Source organism: Bison bison, unplaced genomic scaffold (assembly GCF_000754665.1).
Source record: "Bison bison bison isolate TAMUID 2011002044 unplaced genomic scaffold, Bison_UMD1.0 scf7180017864289, whole genome shotgun sequence".
NCBI lineage: Eukaryota > Metazoa > Chordata > Mammalia > Artiodactyla > Bovidae > Bison > Bison bison.
Genome location: NW_011494861.1, coordinates 1,241,269 through 1,260,953, shown reverse-complemented (window position 1 = coordinate 1,260,953; position 19,685 = coordinate 1,241,269). Strand labels below are relative to the sequence as shown.

The 19,685-nt window shown below is 48.6% G+C and overlaps 1 protein-coding gene across 1 annotated transcript in view; it reads right to left on the bottom strand.

The window, feature by feature from the left end:
• Nucleotides 1-19,685, bottom strand: part of DHRS3 (dehydrogenase/reductase (SDR family) member 3) — a 49,953-nt gene that overhangs the window by 2,374 nt on the left and 27,894 nt on the right. Inside the window, exons 2-5 of the mRNA XM_010849842.1 lie at nucleotides 9,369-9,512; nucleotides 8,614-8,733; nucleotides 8,027-8,265; nucleotides 2,264-2,389 (exon numbers count right to left, since the gene is read on the bottom strand). Coding sequence (XP_010848144.1) covers nucleotides 2,264-2,389; nucleotides 8,027-8,265; nucleotides 8,614-8,733; nucleotides 9,369-9,512 — 629 coding nt within the window. The remainder of the gene's footprint in view (nucleotides 1-2,263; nucleotides 2,390-8,026; nucleotides 8,266-8,613; nucleotides 8,734-9,368; nucleotides 9,513-19,685) is intronic.

The following is a 19,685-nucleotide window of genomic DNA, read 5'->3' as shown; positions in this document are numbered from 1 at the left end:
GTGTTCTAGACAAATTAGCTTTTTTCTAGAATGTCTCCAAAAGCTTCTAAGAAGCTCCCTGAGGTGGACAATCAGCTTGGCTTTGGTGAGGATCCAAGTCCCTGGACTCCTAAGGCTCATGGAGCAGCCAAGGAGCAACTCAGAGCAATAGTCAGCATGGACTGAGGGAGGCTGAGGTGGGGCTTGCCTGCCCGGCACCCCCCGCCCCCCCCCCCGACTCTGTGTCCTGGAAGGGCTTTGAATTTGGAGAAGGGATGGACTGATGTATCCCCCTGGTCCTGAAGTTACAGCAGCTACTCAGGTGCCCACTGTGTCCACGGTAGCCAGAGGGGGACCTGGTTTCCTGGGGTTGGACATCTGATAAAGGCACTTGGGTGTTTCACTTCCCAAAAACGCCTTTCAGGAAATGATATAAATGAACTTACTTACAAAACAGATACAGACTTCCAGAACAAAGGGATATTTAGGAAATTTGGGATGGACATGTACACACTGCTATACTTGAAATGGATAACCAACAAGGTCTTATTGTACAGCACAGGGAACTCTGCTTAATGTTATGAGGCAGCCTGATGGGAGGGGAGTTTGGATGCACGTATGTGTACGGCTGAGTCCCTTTGCTGTCCACCTGAACCATCTCAACATTGTCCATAGGCTACGTGTGCGTGCGTGCTAAGCTGCTTCAGTTGTGTCTGACTCTTTGCGACACTGTGGTCTATAGAACACCATGCTCTTCTGTCCACGGGATTTTTTACGCAAGAATACTAGAGTGGGTTGCCAAGCCCTCCAGGGGAATCTTCCCGACCCAGGAATCGAACCTGCATCTCTTACATCTCCTGCACTGGCACATGGCTTCTTTACCACTAGAGCCACCTGGGAAGCCTGTTCATCGGCTATACTCCAATATAAAATAAAAAGTTAAAAAAAAAAGAAAGAAAAGGTCTTTCAGGTTAGAGGGGTTCAGTCAGTGTGGGGCTGGGGACCCAGAGGAGCCAAGAGTCCATGGTCACTTGGGGCTCCAGGGTGGAAGCTCTCTCTGCAGCAGGAGAGGCTCATGAAAACTGTGCTGAATGCGGCATGTGGAATGGCCTGTGTAGTGTGGGACTGGGACAGGAAGAGTTTTCTGCCCAGAGTCTGGAAAGTTCTAGAATGTGATGCTGGGCAAATTCTGGAGGAGCAAGTTCTCTGTAAAGCCCACCTCCCAAGGTGGTCTCCCTGGTAAATCCCACCTAGTGAGCACTGTGATGTTTCTATGAATCTCAAGCCTTAGGCAAGGAGATTCCTGTCTTCCCTGTTAGGGTGAACTCCCTGAAGGCTGGGGCCAACATTTAGTCTCTAGACTGGCAGTTCTCAAAGTGTCGCCCAGGAACCCCTGGGCGTACCAGAGATCTCTTCAGAGGTCTGTCTGCAAGTGCAAACTATTTTTATTATAGTACCGTGGTAGGATTCGACTTTTTTAATGCTCATTCTCTCATGAGTGTACAGTGGAGTTTTCTGGAGGCTACATGACATGTGACATCACAAAAGATGAAAATCAGAAGCAGATACAAGTATCCATTTGTCTTCAATTAAGTCAGATAATAAAGAGCTTTGCAAAAATGTAAAACAATGCCATTCTTTATACTCTATTCTTTTTTTTTGAAAATATGCTTACTTTTCACAAAAATATTGTTTATGTTAACACCAAATGGATTTTTTATTGCTATATATAAATGAATACGTGTATAAATCCCATACTTTTTCCCCTCAGTTTTAATTTCTAAAACAACAGATACAACTCACATAAATAAAAGCACTTTAGGTTCTTCAACAACTTTTAAAATTGTAAAGGGTTCTTGAGAGCAACAAGGTTGACTACCCTAATCTGTAGTAAGTATTCAGTCATTCAGTCGAGTCCAACTCTTTGTGGCTCCATGGACTGTAGCCCGCCATGGAATTCTCCAGGCAAGAATACTGGAGTGGGTTGCCGTGCCCTTCTCCAGGAGATCTTCCTGACCCAAGGATCAAACCTATGTCTCTTACGTCCCCTGCATTAGATGGGCGGGTTCTTTACCACCAGTGCCACCTAGGAAGCCTATATTAAGGATAATAACTCCATGACCTATATGCCACGACTCTCATTTTCACACCCACAGCAGACATGACTAATCGATCATGTGGGTTCTTTCTTTTGTTTGAGGCCTCTTCACCACCAAGGTCCCCTGGGAGGAGGGGACACGGCCCACAGGAGCCTGACTCTGAGCTTCCTCCCACAGCCCTGTACCTTTTCAAGATAATGAGGGCATGCATTGTCCACGGCAACAGGAGGAGGGCCTGGTTAAGCTGCACAGCTTCCACTGTCCTCCGGGCCACCGTCTCCGGCTTCAGTGGGGGGAAGAGGTTGGGGAACCTGCATGCAGGAAGAGACAGTGTGAGTTTCTCCTGAAAAGCAAGTGCTACTGCTAAACCCCCTTCCTGCCCCTTGTCTCCATTTCTGTCTCTAACATGTTTGTCCATGGGATTCTCCAGGCAAGAATACTGGAGTGGGTTGCCATGCCCTCTTCAGGGGATCTTCCCAACCCGGGAAGCAAACCCAGGTCTCCCGCACTGCAGGCAGGTTCTTTGTCGTCTGAGCCACCGGGGAAGCCCAAGAATACTGAAGTGGGTAACCTATCCCTTCTCTAGGGGATCATTCCCGACCCAGGAATTGAACCGGGGTCTTCTGCATTGCAGGGAGATTCTTTACTAGCTGAGCTACCAGGGAAGCCCCTTCTCTAACATGTCAGGGTCATCCCTTTGGCTTCTCCTGTCGGGGGAGACTCAAGACCTGTTTGAAATACTCTCTCTGCTTCCCTGCCACCCCGGATGCATCAGGAGTTCCGAATCCCCTCTCTCCTCCCAGCTGGTCTCCTCCTGCCCACCTATACCCTGGGACTGATTCTCAGAGCATGGCAGAGAGCTCCCTAAAATCTCACCCACACTCTGTCACTGCCCTGCTTGAGCCCTCCCAGGGCCCCAAAGCTGTCTTCAGCCCTACCTCTCTGGGCCCACCTCTCCTCCTTCTCTGCCCAGCGATCCTGGCCAATCCTCTCTCTTAAGATCCTTCCCATCTCAGCCATCCCATCAGCAAGGCTCCCTCCTTTTGCCCCTCAGAGTGGCCTCTGATCTCGTCCCCCTGACTGAATGTACCCCATCGAGAATGGCCTGTCTCTCTTCCTCCACCATTGAAGTCCCCAAGGGCAGAGGTCTGGTGGGTCTTGCTCCTCGCTATCTGCCCTGAGTGCAGCATCAGGATATCGTAGGTGCTTAATAAATGCTTGCTGCGTGGGTGGACATTGAATGACATGACATTCCCTGGGTGTGTCCTGTGCATCCTGTGCAGAGACAGGAGCTCCGCCCCACTTGCTGGTTGACTCCCTCAGCTCTTGATTCATGGATACACTCACTAATCCATTCAAACAGCTACAGATCGGTCTCATGGGGTTGATAAATGAATGGCTGAATAAGCAAGCATCAGGGGCTTCTTATGATTGTTCAGAAGCATCGGACCTGAGACCCCTAACAGTAGTGATGCTCCCTAAGTGCCAGACCTGTGCTGAGTGATCAACAGGCGTTATTCACTCCAACCGACAGAGAAGAAAGCTGGGGCTCTGGGGAGCTGGTTGGGGCCTGGAGATTCAAGCCAAGCCCCCAGAAGCCCCAGGCCAGTGCCCTGCTTGCTGCTTGTCCCATCTCTCCTGGGCCTACAGGCGCAGGGCTGCTGGTGCTACTGGCTTTGACCTCACTTCCACAGAACATGTTGCTCCAGCACCAGGAGGACTGAGGGTGATAAGCCAACTTCTATCCATGTGGCCTTGGGCAAGTACCTTCCCTTCTCAGTCTCAGTTCCCCCATCTGGGAAATGGGCTTAAGAGCTCTCACAAGCTTGCAGAGGGCCACATGCAGCAGCATTTATAAAGTGTCTGGTGGCTCAAACATAGAAAAAAATAAGTAAATAGCAATTTACAAACAGCAGCACTCACCTATATGGTCACTCTTTTTTTTTTTTTTTTTATTTATTTATTGAGTCTGTGCCAGGTTGTGATTGAGACCACGTGGGATCTTCCATCTTTAGTTGCAGCATGTGTGATCTAGTTCCCTGACCAGGGATTGAGCCTGGGTCCCCTACATTGGGAGTACAGAGTCTTAGCCACTGGACCACCAGGGAAGTCCCTGTTATGGCTGCTTTTGCCAGAAAATCCATCAGTTCTGTCCTAAGCACCTGTCTCCAACCTTCCACCCTGAGAAGTTGCTAAACATGGTTGGAGAGGAAGCCAATGCTTTTTTTTTCCCTTTCAAGAAACAGGGCTTCCCTTGTGACTCAGACAGTAAAGAATCTGCCTGCAATGCAGAAGACCCAGGTTCAATTCCTGGGTCGGGGAGATCCCCTAGAGAAGGGAATGGCTACCCACTCCAGTATCCTTGCCTGGAAAATTCCATGAACAGAGAAGCCTGGCAGTCTACAGTCCAAGTGTTTGCAAAGAGTCAGACATGACTAAGCAGCTAACCCACACAAACTAGGTACAAATTAGACTTTTACTGCTCTTCTCCTAAGCCCTCTGGAGAAGGAAATGGCAACCTACTCCAGTACTCTTGCCTGGAAAATCCCATGGATGGAGGAGCCTAGTAGGTTACAGTCCATGGGGTCACGAAGAGAAGGACACGACTGAGTGACTACACTTTCACTTTTCACTCTCATGCATTGGAGAAGGAAATGGCAACCCACTCCAGTGTTCTTGCCTGGAGAATCCCAGGGACGGGAGAGCCTGGTGGGCTGCTGTCTATGGGGTCGCACAGGGTCGGACACGACTGAAGTGACTTAGCAGCAGCAGCAGCCTAAGCCCTCAGAGCTCACCTGCTGTCCACAGGTAATGAAGCTCCACCTAGTGCTTCCTACTTGCTAGCCAACTAGTTGATTCACACATGGGAGCTCATCTAGCCTTTGAAGTCAGGGTATCACTATCAATCCCTTCTCATGGACTAGGAAACCAAGGCACAGGAAAACTAAGTAACCTGCCTGAGATCACACAAAGCTGGGGTTGCATGCTAAATCGCTTCAGTCATGTCCGACTCTATGCCTGCCAGGCTCCTCTGTCCATGGGATTTCCCAGGCAAGAATACTGGAATGGGTTGCCATGCCCTCCTCCAGGGGATCTTCCTGACCCAGGGATCGAACCCGCATCCCTTACATCTCCTGCATTGGCAGGCAGGTTCTTTACCACTAGCATTACCTGTCTCTGCAGTTTGAGCCCACACTCTGAACCACTGTGGAAAAATGACTTGAGAGAGGCCTTGGATTTCCTTCTTAAAGTGATGGAGAGGAAACCTTGCCAGAAGGCAAAACAGGCACAGGAATGCAAGGTCTGTGAAAGTCCTGCTCACTTCTGTGCTCAAGGCGCCCAGTTAGAACCATGAATCGTTGCTGCTGCATTTCCATCCAGTATGCATTTATTGTTTCTCTGGTGGCTCAGCTGGTAAAGAATCCACATGCAGGGTGGAAGACCTGGGTTTGATCCATGGGTTGGGAAGATCCCCTGGGGAAGGGAACTGCTACCCACTCCAGTATTCTGGCCTGGAGAATTCCATGGAGTGTATAATCCATGGGGTCTCAAACAGTTGGACATGACTGAACGACTTTCACTTTCACATATTTATTGAGCACTTCCTGTATACTCAGATGAGAAGAAACTAAACCAAGACACTGTAGGAGGGAAAAACCAATATGGAACATTCATAGTCATTATTCCAGCATCCTCTAAATTCAGAATCTATGATAATTTGCATATAAGTCAGCTGGAAATTAGGCTTCCCTGGTAGCTCAGCTGGTAAAGAATCTGCCTGCAATGCAGGAGACCCCTGTTTGATTCCTGGGTCAGGAATGATCCCCTGGAGAAGGGATAGTTTACCCACTCCAGTATTCTTGGGCTTAGCTGGTGGCTCAGACGGTAAAGAATCTGCCTGCAATGCAGGAGACCTGGGTTTGCTCCCTGCGTTTGGAAGATCCCCTGGAGGAGGGCATGGCAACCCACTCCAGTATTCTTGCCTGGAGAATCCCCAGGGACAGAGGAGCCTGGCGGGCAAAGAGTTGGACACAACTGAGCAACTAAGCACAGCACAGCACATAACAACTAAAGTCTGCTAGAAAGATTAATAGCAGATGCACTTATGACGATGTTTATTGTTAGAAAAAATAATAATACTGAGCATCTCATATGCCCCAGGCTTTACACTAGATACATTACATATGTTATTTCTAATTTTCCCAATAATCTGACAAGGTAAATATTATTTCCACTGTTTGACAGATGAGCAAAGTAAAGCTCACACTGGTAACAAAACTGGTTAAACGTTTCACCACCATACAGGAGCTGAGGTGAAATTCAAGATCAGGTTTTTCCTTTTAAATTTTATTGTTATAGTTGATTTACTATGTTGTGTTAATTTCTTGTATACAGCTAAGCGACTCACTTAGTCGTGTCTGACTCTTTTCGACCCCATGGACTGAAGCCTGCCAGGCTCTTCTGTTCACGGAATTCTCTGAATAGTGGAGTGGATTGCCATTCCCTTTTCCAAGGGCTCTTCCCCACTCAGGGGTCAAACCTGGGTCTCTTGTACTGCAAGCAGATTCTTTACTGTCTGAGCCACCAGGGAAGCCCTAAGTGACTCAGTTATACACACACACACACACATATATATATTCTGTTTCATATTCTTTTCCATTATTTTTTTTAAGGGATATTGAACATAGTTCCCCGTGCTACACAGTACATTATTTATCCATTCTATATATAATAGTCTGCGTCTGCTAATCCCAAACTCCTACTTCTTCCCTCCCCTCACCTCTCCCCTGGCAATCAGAAGTCTGTTCTGCATGTCTCTGAGTCTGCAAAGCCAGGTGTTTTGATTCTTGCTTAGCAAAACCACCCCTAGTGATAATCACTGAGGTCTTCTGAGTGATTCCCACACCACATGAATGCACTGTGCTCCATGCCTTCCATGATCTCATGCAATCCTCACAATGACCCTTCCATGCTATCCTCATGTTTGGAAGAGGGTGATACATGTAATTTAGAAGGCAAAACTATCATTATATGTTGCTTTGCAAAAAAACAAGGAAAATAGTTTTTGGGTGATTCCCCATTTTCATTTCCCTACAACCTTGTGTCCCTTCATAAGTGCACATCAGTGTAGCACCATTTACTGGGCACTTACAATGTAGCACATAGGGTATTCTGTGCTAGATCCCATTTTATTTTTATCACAGACTCCTACTCCTATCATCCCATTCTGCAGATTAACAACAGAGGCTGGAGAGTCACACACATCCTGGGGGTCTGGCTCCAAAGTAAGCTCTAAACCAGTGGTACCCATTTCCTGTTGATTTAATTGGTCTGGAGGAGGGGTGGTTGGGCTTCGGTATTTCTTTAAGCTATAACTTATATACAATAAAAGGCATAAATCTTAAGTGTCCAGCATGATCAGTTTTTACCTGTGTAATCCCTACTCAGACCAAGAAGAGAGAACATTGTTAAAAGCCTAGAAGGTTCCCTGGTGCTCCCTGCCAGGCTGTGTCCCCACTCCTCTAGGACTGCACTGTTCTGATCTCCATCACCTCCACCCAGCTTTGCCTTCTCTAGAACTTCAGAAAAATTGAACCATGCAAAATGCACTCTTGTGTCTCTGATTTCTTTCATTCAACATAATGCTTTGGAGATTCATCCATATCATTTGTGTAATTAATACTTTACACCCTTTTTATAGTTGGGTGAGTATTCCATTGCATGCGTTTAGCATGGGTACTCTGTGAAGCCCCTGACCTGAGAAGCAGGACCCTAAACCACTATAGAACCCCACTGCCTTGCAGATGGAGACTCAGATATGAGACCAAAAAGCCAGGGAAAAAGCACTTCTGGGTTATTTTAAAATTTTGTCTCTCTGGGTATAATGAGTCCCCTTGTCCAATTGACTAGAGGGACTTGGCTCGGAGACAGGGTTCCCTGCCACTGACCTGACCCTCATGCCCTGGAACATCTCGGTGCTTGTGTGGAAGGGCAGCACGGTGGTGGCGCTGACGCCTGGACAGTCCAGCAGCCCCAGGGTCAGGCTCTCCATGAAGGCAAAGGCTGAGGCTTTGGACGTGCAGTAGTCGATGGCGCCAGGGATGGCGGAGAGTGCCAACACGGAGTTCAGACACACGATGTGGCCGTTCTGTAGCTCCAGCATCCGCGGCAAGAAGGCCTTGGTGGTCTGAGGGTGGATGGGGAGGTTAGTGTGCGGCAGACACAGCTTCCAACAGCCCCTCGACTTACCCTCTTGGGGAGAACAGACTACCCTTGACACGGGCACCCCTCCAGCCACTGGGTTTTCCTGCGATGGGGAGGTGATGGGGTGGAGGCTGAGGGCACCAACCCCCACATTTCAGAAAGTCCAGATGACTCCTGGAGAGCCTGTCATTCTTCTTGTCCAGCCACCCTCTAGACCCAAGCCCAAGCCCTGGTGAGCCTCTCTCCACTCCCCTATAGCCCCAGGCTCCCTGGAAGGGAAGACCATGTCATTGACATGCCCAGCGCTGGCTCTGGCTCAGGAAAACCTTACCCAGAACTGGCCCAGGGTGTTGATGTGCTGGGACTTGAGAAGGGCATCATCGTCACTGTCCATCAGGCTCTTCCCGTGGACCACGGCGGCGTTGTTCACCAGGATGGTGATGTCACCCACCTGTGGGCAAGAAGGGGCCACCGGGCCATTAGGGCAGCCAGCCCCAGTGGCCTATCCCTGGAGAGGAGGGACCTGGCCCTGGGCAGCCACATCGCCTCTCTGAGCATTAGTCTTGATTTGTAAGATGGGGCTAATAACCATACCAGGGTTGCTCTGGGGATCAGAAATAATTTATGGCACCTAATATACCTGTCACAGAGCACACCTATAATAAATGAGGTTATTGTGACATAGTTAACATTTGCCGTGTGCCAGATATCTAACAGGGTGGTTTCTGCTCTCTTGGACCTCACTAATACACTCAGTCTAACTAGATGTCTGGAGTCAGGGGTATTTTCCCAGACGACCATGAGACATTTGCACCCCACCCCCACCCCACTACCCCAGGGTTTAGGACAGACACTCACAGGCTTAAACTTCCAAAGGGGACAACAGGTGATTCAGTCAGTCTATGTCCCTAGTCCCTGCTCTCTGCAACACACACACACACAGGACCAGCTTCACAGGAGAGTCCTCTGAGATGCCCTGCAAACAGCCATTCCACCATAAGCAAAGCTCTCTCCAAGCCCCGTGAGACTGTCCCCTTTGGCTAGGATTCTGACAGAGCTGAGCCCAGTGCCTCCCAGGCCGCTCACCTTCTCCCGCACAGCTTTAGCTGTCTGGTACACCTCCTCCCGGTTGCCCACATCACAGATGAAGTAGTGGCACTCAGTGCCCATCTGCCGAATCTCCTCCGTCGTCTCCTTCAGGCATTTTTCAGTCCGGCCCCACAGAACGATCTGGAAGGAAGACAGTGGTCTGAACAGGTGGTCGCTAAGGAAGCCATCAGAAATTCAGTAGGTAATTTACCCCATGACTGCCATGATTCCATTTGAAAAGAGCGTGCAAAGTCACAATATGACTTATTAAAGGGAGATGGCCTACTCTGAAGGGAACCAAGAGTTTCTGAGCCCACTGATGCCCCACCGATGGATGCATGGTTCGCAAGTCTTCCCTTTTAAAAATTGATTGCACTTTTGACTGTGCTGGGTCTTCATTGCTGCATGCAGGCTTTGTCTAGTTGCGGTGAGCTCAGGCCCCTCCTCATTGCAGTGCGGGGCTTCTCACTGCAGTGGCTTCTCTTGTTCCAGAGCATGGGCTCTAGGGTTCTTGGGCTTCTGCAGTTGCAGTACATGGGCTTCAGTAGTTGTGGCTTCTGGGCTCTCAGGCACAGGCTCAATAGTTGTGGCCCACAGGTTTACATGGGGCTTCCATGGTGGCTCAGATGGTAAGAATCTGTCTGCAGTGTGGGAGACTAGAGTTTGATCCCTGGGTCAGGGAGATCCCCTGGAGAAGAGAATGGAATGGCAAACCCACTCCAGTGTTCTCGCCTGCAAAATCCCACAGAGGAGCCTGGCAGGCTATAGTCCATAGGGTCACAACAAATTAGACACGACTGAACAACAACACTTTCACTTTTCACAGGCTTAGTTGCTCTACAGCATGTGGGATCTTCCCAGACCAGGGATGGAACCCGTGTCCCTTGCATTGGCAGGCAGATTCTTAACCACTAGACCATCAGGGAAGTCCTTCACAAGGGACTTTCTTTCTTATGTATTCCTTCTAGGAGGACATCTCCTGCCGGCCCCATTCCACTAATCCTATCCAGTTAAATGTAGCAGCAGAGTTCTTCCTGTACACTGTTCCAGAACGCTTTCGGCTAGGAGCAAGCTGGTCTTCTCACCTGAGGTCTAGAGCCTGGTGGGTGAATGGACTGCAAGGTTCTGGCCGTAAGGTACCAGGAGACTAAGCAAGGCCTTCCCTTCTACCCAGCTGTGGTCCCAGATGGAAGGAGGGCAGGGAAGACAGGCAGCCAAGAAAGAAACACGACCTCACCCCACAGGTAATAAACGTGGGACTCATTATGCCAGGAGATGACCCTGGCAGGACCAAGACATGAATTCTTAAAGGGAATTGGACAAATTTATGAATGGCTGGCCATAAAAGGCTCAGAAGAGAGGGTGGGCTAATTCTCAACCTTGACCTACAGGAGAATGACACTCCTTTCCATGACACATTGTTGAGTCCAGAGGGGCCCCTGTTGGTAAAACAGGGCTGGGTGACAGGGAGCTAATAATCCCAAGATCCAGTGTAATCAGCACAAAGGCAGAAAGGCTGGGGGCTGGAGAGAATCAGAGAAAAGAAGAGATAAAAGGCTCCTTGGGGATTAATCTAATGGGTTTCTATTTTTGTTTCTTCTCTTTCAAATTATCAATGAAATTCCTCCTTTAAAAATAGAGCCCAACACGGAAACCCCATGTGTGAAACCAGTAAAAGGAATAAATTACACGTCCAACTCCATGTTTTCTTACTTGAAAAGCCACACATGAGAGCAAAAAGGCTGAGCTGGAAAGGTGAACGTTTTCAAGTGGGTGATGGATGTAACTTGAGGCACACCAGACCAGAATCTATTTGCTCTGCAACTCAGTACGGAGGAAAGTCACACAGACAAGTAGTCGTTGGTGATAACGGTTTATCAACTGTTTACCTTGAAATATCAGAACATTCACAATACCACACAGGGTGCAAAATGGCTGCAAGTGGTGGGACACACAGATGTGTTGATGGCTCCCATGGATTCGACTTTTTAAAAAATATATATTTATTTATTTATTTGGCTGTGCTGGGTCTTAGTCGTGGCATTTGAGAACTTTAGTTGCAGTGTGTGGGGTCTAGTTCCCTACTCAGGGATCGAACACAGGCCCCAGGCATTGGAAGCATGGAGTCTTAGCCACTGGACCACCAGGGAAGTCCCCTTTATTAGAGTTTTTAAAACTTTCGAAATATTTCTTGAAGGAGAATAAGAGTGTTCTTTCTACTCCTGCAACATCTCTGGGAAAGCCCAGTTTGAAAACCCCACCTTGTCCAACCACTTTATTTATTTTAATTGAAGTCTTGAAATACAGGAAGGGCTTTAAGAGGAAGAATTCCATCAGCCACCCTCCACGATGACAAAAGTCCTCCAAGAGCAAATGGACTGCAATTAGACAGGCTCCAAGGGACATTTTCTTGTCTGTTGAACTAAAAACAGACTTCAAATATGCTCCTCCAGGAAAGGCTGGAGAGATTTCCTTTGTGAAGAAGAAAGAGATCAACTGTTCAGCGTGTTCCGTCATCTTCCATCACGTCAGACCTCACCGCCGTCTTGTAGTCACTGTCACCCTAGCTTCTTCCCACCCTCCCTTGTCACCCCATCCGTCTGTCCATCCGACCTTCACATTCATCCACCCACTCATCCACCCACCCATCCTTTCTTCTTTCTACTCACCCCATGCCACCCCACTCCATCCATACATCTAATTTCTGAGCACGTCAGATCCAGGTGGAAGAAACCCTTGGCCTCCTTTCTTCTGCCCTGGTCCCTGCCTAACGCCCTCCTACCTCCAGCTTGTCTGGGGAACAGGACCCGGGGGCTTGCACAGTTCCCTAGTGTCTGGCTGAGGACAAGAGCGGTACTTCTGGGACTCTGAGAACTTCTGGACTAGTTGGCAGGGCAAGGAAGCTCAAAGCAGGGATGCATACGGGTTAGAAGGTGCAGGGGTCCAGACAGCTGGGAGCACAAGGAAACCAGCAGAGAGAGAACCAGGGAGGCAGCACTGTCTGCATGGCTGGAAGGACACCCTGGAGAGGAAAACAGAGACTGGACCGAAGGAGGTGAAGCAAAGGCTGTGCCCCACTGTCTTCTGTGCGTGGGGGACACACCCAGGTGGGATGCTGAGGTTTGGCCATTTCTTTTCAGGGGTCTGCTGAGGATGCCCCTGTTGGATTGGGAGACTGGCCTCCTCATGTTCAGAGCCCCCATCTCTGACAGAGAGCTGGGAGGGGTTTACTTTCTGTCCTCCTCACCCCATCCCTCTGAGCCAGGAGCTCCCTGAGGGCCTTGATTCTGCCTTGTTCATTTCATATCTCAGTGTCCGGCAACGCAAATGCTATTTGTTGAGCGAATGAATGAAAGTTCAGGGCCGCAGGTAGGAAGGGTTGCAAGGTGGTTAAGTAGCCTCTCTGAGGCTGAGATGAGCCCAGCTCCCTTGACTGAGCTGTTTAGGGTCCCAGAAGCTTCTACCCACAGGCTACTTAGACCAAGAGTCAGCGAGACCTGGGGTTCCACTCAGAACCACCCTGGACTGAGCTGCGAGGTGAGGCCCAGGCCAGTGTGTTGCCCCTTGCTACGCGTCCCTGTGCACATCTAATTGAATGTGTCTCTCTCTGCATGGGTTGTGTGTGCAGCCTCTGCACTGCTAGGTGCTTCCTTGGGCCCATGGTGGATGTTCAGAGTTCCTGAAAAGCCAGGGACTTTTTTTTAATATATATTGTTTTTTGTTTATGAACAAATTAAAAGAAGTCCAGATGGCAGTGGGGGCACCTGAGCTGCTGACTTGCTTACAAAGGAAGCCTGTGGACAGGAATGGGTGCAACCAGACTTCAAGCCTAGAGACCCTTCTCTCCCACCCACCTTAGGGCCCTCTTGGCCTAAAATCATTGGTCTCAACCTTCTTCGACAGCAATTCTGCCCAGGGCAAGTTGCTGTGGTGGGGATAGTGTGGGGCAGGAAATCCCATCCCCACAGGTGAGGCCGGGGCTGCAGAAGGCCCAGGGCAGAAAGAGAGGAAAGGGGACAGGGACCCTCCAAGCTGAATGATTGGTCAAGGTTTGATGGGCTGACCATCAGGCCATCAGGCTGGGCATGTTCCCATCTTAGGACCCAGGCGCGTCTCCATGGTGACGGGGAGCAGGGCTGGTCATCCTGATGGAGACTTCAAGTAACTGAGCCACTGGGAGTGGGAAGGATGGGGGTTCCTCCTGGGCAGGTGCTGCCCGGTGGGCGCACCGCAGCTGCTGTCCCTCCTCCTCCTCTAGCCCCCTGCAGAGACCCCTCTGGGACCCCAGAGTCACTGACCAGGAACCTGGCAGGTACAGTTCGGTGGTTGGCCCAGGCGGCTCCTCACCAGAGTCACCAGGGGTGACCCCAGACACCTAACAGGACAGGGGTCACACCAGGTGCCCAAATGAGACTGAGGCCTGGGTAGGTAGGAGGTCTGAGAGGAGTGTGGGGTAAGCTGCCCGGGGGAGGGGCAGATTTATGAGCCCTGGGAACCCAACATGGCCTCCTCTGAATTAACTTCCAGGACAGAGAGCAGCTGGGGAGGGTCAGCGGCCCAGGATTTACTCCTAAGCCGGGTTTACAAAATAAGAGCTCAGAGAGGCTCGACACCTTCTGGCCTCCCCTCCCTTTGGGGCAAAAGGCTAGCTTCTGTCCGAGAGAGGAGGAGGGAAGCAGGTGAAGACCCCTGGCCTTCCAGGCCTCAGGGTCCTGCCCTCCTCTCCCTCAGCTCTGCCCTTACAGTGAGGCTGAAACCCCCCAGCAGCCCCCAAAGCTGATGGCTACCATGATCCATTTTTTATGGCCGAGAATACTGGCTCAAAGGTGTTAAGTTAGCTTGTCCCAAGTCATACCCAGTGAGTGGTGGGGGCAGGATTTGAATCCAGAGCCTTTGTCCTCTGCAGATGCACCCCTGAAACCCAAGGCACGGGGTCGGGGGAGGTTTCTGAGCTTTGAAGATTCTGCTCCCAAATCCCATGTGTCCTCATACCGGTGTTTCTTCCCACCCAGCCCTCAGATTCGTCTCCCCCGACGTCCGCACCCCATGAATCTGCTCACCAGGACTGCACGGAGGGCCTGTTGAGGGCTGGGCGCTGCGCCCGCAAGGGGGCTAACAGAGCAAATCACACATGGTCCCTGTCTCAAGGAGACAGCTGGGAAATGAGAAAGCAGCTGGACACAAAGTGCCATGAGCGGGAAAAAGAATAAGCTGAGACCTTGATGCTAAGATATTGGCTTTTTTTTTTTTTTTTTTTACCATTCTCAAGTAAACTTTCTAACAAGTGGAAAGCAGATGCCCATGAAAATCTAGATGTTTTAATAAATAGATTCAGGACTTCCCTGGTGGGGCAGTGGTTAAGAATCCACCTGCTAATAGAGGGGACGATGGGTTCAAACCCTGGTCTGGGAAGACTCCACATGCCACAGGGCAACTAAGTCTGTGTCAAAACTACTGACCCACGTGGCCTAGAGCTGGTGTTCTGCAATAAGAGAAGCCACTACAACGAGAAGCCAGAGCATTGCAACTAGAGTGTAGCCCCCGCTCACCTCAATAGAGAAAAGCCCTTGCAGCAACAAAGACCCAGTGCAACCAAAAAAAAAAAAAAAACCCAAGAGATCCATGTCAGTTTCTAATGTATTCATGAATTATAATAAAGATGACTACATATTTACATTAAAAAAAATAAAAGAGGGAACGTCATTTAAATTGGAGCATTTCTGAGGTTGCTGTATTATGCCCGTTGTTATCTAAGGCAACTGCAACTCAGAGAGGCTAAGCAAGTGATCTGAGGTCACACAGCAACCAACAGGACAGAGCTGGGATTTGAGCTGAGGTTTTTCACCACCATTCCCTGTCCCAGTAGGAGAAAAGCTATTTCTTGTCTTCATGTGGTCTCATGGGGATTAAGCATGCAGAAACTGGCAGCCACCAAGTGTTCAGCCCATTCTCTATTTCCCATGGAGAAGAGCTGAGAAAGTCACAGCACTGCCTCTTGATACACTGTCTTCTGCAGCCAATAGAATGAAGAGAGTTCACATCATGGAAAAATGCTCAGGATTAAAGGCTGCAGAATTACCACCCGTATAGGATAATCTCATCTCTAAAAACATAACAAGTTGATGGACATCACCAGGCTACGTAGGAACAGGGGTGGTCTTGGGTAGGACCTTAGGTTTTCTTCTTTGTGCTTGTCTATCTAATGCTTCTAAAAGACAAATATCATCATTTATCTTCTTCAAAAAAGGAGGACAGAATAACAGCTTCCCCATACATCATTTCCAAAACAGGCCATTTCACACAAGTGACTCAGCACAGCTCGTCCAACCTCTTCTGGGCTCCCATCCAGTGTGAGGTGACTATTTGCATGTCTCTTCTCCCCACTGCTGAGTGAATACACGAGGCTACAGTGAACACCTCACACTCACTCATTCTGCACTGTGTGCTGTCTCTCCATTTCACATCTGCGTATGATCTCTTGGAGGGCAGGAACTAAATCTCACCTATCCTGGGTTCCCTGAGACCCTACCTGGTGCGCAGCACAGACTGTTTTAAATGCCAAGGCTACTTGTGAAATCCTATTCATCCTGCAGAACCCTGCTTGAATGGCCCCTCAAATCTGAAGTTCCCTGCCTCTCTTTCCGTCATCCCTACAACAATAACAACACCACTATACACTGGCTAACATCTGCTGAGCATTTTTCATGAGCGAGATACTGTGCTGAGTACATCCAAATGTTTCCTCCTTTCATTCCCATAGTCCCACCTGTAGGTAGGATTTCTCTCCCCCTTCTACAGGTGAAGTGAAGACAGGTAAAATTACTTGCCCAAGGTTATACTACTTATAAACAGCGGCACAGGTGACTCAGAACTCATGTTCCTGATGTTTTCAAACTGTGGTGCTGGAAAAGACTTTTGAGAGTTGCTTGGAAAGTAAGGAGATCAAACCAGTCAATCTTAAAGGAAATCAACCTTGAATATTCATTAGAAGGCCTGATGCTAAAGCTCTAATATTTTGGCCACCTGATGCGAAGAGCCAGTTCATTGGAAAAGACTCTGATGTTGGGAAAGATTAAGGGCAGGAGGAGAAGAGGGCAACAGAGGATGAGATGGTTAGACAGAATCACTGACTCAGTGGACATGAATTTGAAAAAAAAAATCCAGGAGATAGTGAAGGACGGGGAGGCCTGGCATGCCGCAGTCCATGGGGCTGCAGAAAGTCAGACAAAACTTAGCAACTGAACAACAGCAAAGCACACAGATGAGAGTGCGCTGGGCCTATTTGTGAACACCCTGCCTCCCCTATGAGCTTGAGAAGTCCTCCGGGGAGTCCTTAATCAGCATCCAGCATGGGCCAGGTACAGAGTAAAAACCAAGTGCTATCACGTGACACTGGCCCCAGGAGGGCTTGAGAAAAATCTGCTGACCAGAGAACAGTGAGTGCCTCTTCTCCACCCAGGGCTCACAGGAATGCCTGGCCTTGGCGTTCATAGCTGGAGTTCAGCTGGGGCGCATGGTCCCACCAGAGACGTGAGCTGGGTGGTCTCCGTGTGGCTCCCAGGAGGAGCATCTGTTTATAATTGGCAGATCCAAGTCCCTGGGCAGGTCTTTGGCAGACCTGCTTGTGTCCCATGGGCCCCGGGTTTTGGAGCAAAGTAGTGCTGAGCTGGCTTCTCAGAAGGAAAGAAAAGACCCATCGGAGACCCCAAAGCGTGGCAGGGTGGGTAGGGGTGGGAAGGTCACGATGTGAAGAGTACATAGCTCTCCCCCAAACTCAGCACTTCCAGCAGGAAGATGTGAACAAAAATCCACCCTGTGGCCAAATAAGAAGCGAGCAGCAAAACCGAGTGTGTGATGCAGAGCAGGGCGCCAGCAAGGAGGGGCTGAGTGGACGTGCCTGCGGGCTGGCAGGTAGTATTTGAAACACTGACACACACTCCCAGTAGGTACGTATATAGAGCAGGTTACATTCTGAGTTTTCTGCTGTTTCACATCCCTCTCTATTTTCAAAAACGGACCTCTCTGGTGTTTTTTTGTTTTTAATTTAAAATTTTTATCTCATTTATTTATTTTTTGGCCACATGGCATGCAAGATCTTAGTTCCCAACCAGGGATCGAACCTGTGCCCCCTGCCATGGAAGTGGAAGTCCTAACCACTGGACCACCAAGGAAGTCCTGAGACCTCTTTCTTGGGCAGAGGAGCCTAGAACATGGGCTCAGGAGCAAGAAAGGCTGGGTTCAATTGTCTGATCTACCACCTACACAAACCTGGAAAACCCACTTAACTTCTCTATAAATTAAAGTTGTAAAGCATCCACTTGGAAAGGGGCTGGGAAGATGATGGAAGGACTTGATAAATGCTGGCTATTATTTTTGTCATTGTTATTGTTCAGCCACTAAATTCTGTCCGACTCTTTTCGATGCCGTGGACTGCAGCAGGCCAGGCTCCCCTGTCCTCCATGATCTTCTCTAGTTTGCTCAGATTCCTATCCAATGAGTCAGTGATGCTATCTAACCATCTCATCCTCTGTGCCCCCTTCTCCTTTCTTATTACTATTACTACTACTATTATTATTAACCCAGGAGCAGAAATAGATCCGCCTTGCTCCCAGAAGTTTCCTTTACCCTCCTCAAAGTTCTTTTCTGGTGGCTCAGATGGTAAAGAATCTGCCTGCAGTGGAGGAGACCAGAGTTCAATCCCTGGGTGGAGAACATCCCCTGGAGAATGAAATGGCACCTTATTCCAGTATTCTTGCCTGGAAAATTCCATGGGCGGAGGAGCCTAGCAGACTACAGTCCATGGGGCTGCAAAGAGTTGGACATAACTGAGTACATGAGCAATGCATCCTCCAGAAAACTGGAGTCATGGGGTGATGGATACCTTTGTTATTGCTGTTCAGTTGCTCATTCATGTCTGACTCTTTGCGACCCCATGGACTACAGCACACCAGGCTTTCCTGTCCTTCGTCATTTCCCAGAGTTTGCTCAAACTCATGTCTATTAAGTCGGTGATGCCATCCAACTATCTCATCCTCTGTCATCCTCTTTTCCTCCTGCTCTCAATCTTTCCCAGCATCAGGGTCTTTTCCAATGAGTCAGATCTTCAGGTAGCCAAAGTATTGGAGCTTCAGCTTCAGCATCAGTCCTTCCAATGAATATTCAGGACTAATTTCCTTTAGGATTGATTGGTTTGATCTCTTTGCTGTCCAGGGGACTCTCAAGGGCTTTCTCCAATACCACAGTTCAAAAACATCAATTCTTTGGCTTTTTTTATTGTCCAGCTCTCACATCCATACAAGACTACTGGAAAAACCATAGCTTTGACTATATGGACCACTGTAGGCAAAATAATGTCTCTGTTTTTTAATATGCTGTCTATATTCATCATTGCTTTTCTTCCAAGGAGCAAGCGTCTTTTAATTTCATGGCTGCAGTCACTGTCCACTGTGATTTTGAAGCCCAAGAAAATAGTCTGTCAATGTTTTCACTGTTTCCCTGTCTATTTGCCATAAAGTGATGGGACCGGACGCCATGATCCCAGCTTTTGAATGTTGAGTTTTAAGCCAGCTTTTTCACTCTCCTCTTCACCAATAGGCTTGTTAATTCCTCTTCACTTTCTGCCATAAGGGTGGTGTCATCTGCATATCTGAGACTGTTGATATTTCTCCCTTCAAACTTGATTCCAGTTTGTGCTTCATCCAGCCCAGCATCTTGCATGATGTACTCTGCATATAAGTTAAATAAGCAGGGTGACAATATACAGCCTTGACGTACTCCTTTCCCAATTTGCAACTAGTTCACTGTTCCATGTAAGGTTCTAAATGTTGCTTCTTGACTTGCATACAGGTTTTGCAGGAGGCAGGTAAGGTGGTCTGGTATTCCCATCTCTTTAAGAATTTTCCACAGTTTATTGTGATCCACACAGTCAAAGTGTAATCACTGAAGCAGAAACAGATGTTTTTCTGGAATTCTCTCACTTTTTTATGATCCAGTGGATGTCGGTAATTTTATCTTTGGTTCCTCTGCCTTTTCTAAATCAAACTTGAACATCTGGAAGTTCTTGGTTCACATACTGTTGAACCTAGCTTAAAGGATTTTGAGCATTACTTTGTTAGCTTGTGAAATGAGTGCGATTGTGTGGTAGCTGGAACATACTTAGGCATTGCCCTTCTTTGGAACTGGAAAGAAAACTGACCTTTTCAGTTCTATGGCCACCTTTTCTTGTCCTGAGTTTTCCAAATTTGCTGACATATTGAGTACAGCACTTGAATAGCATCATCTCTTAGGATTTGAAATAGCTCAACTGGAATTCCA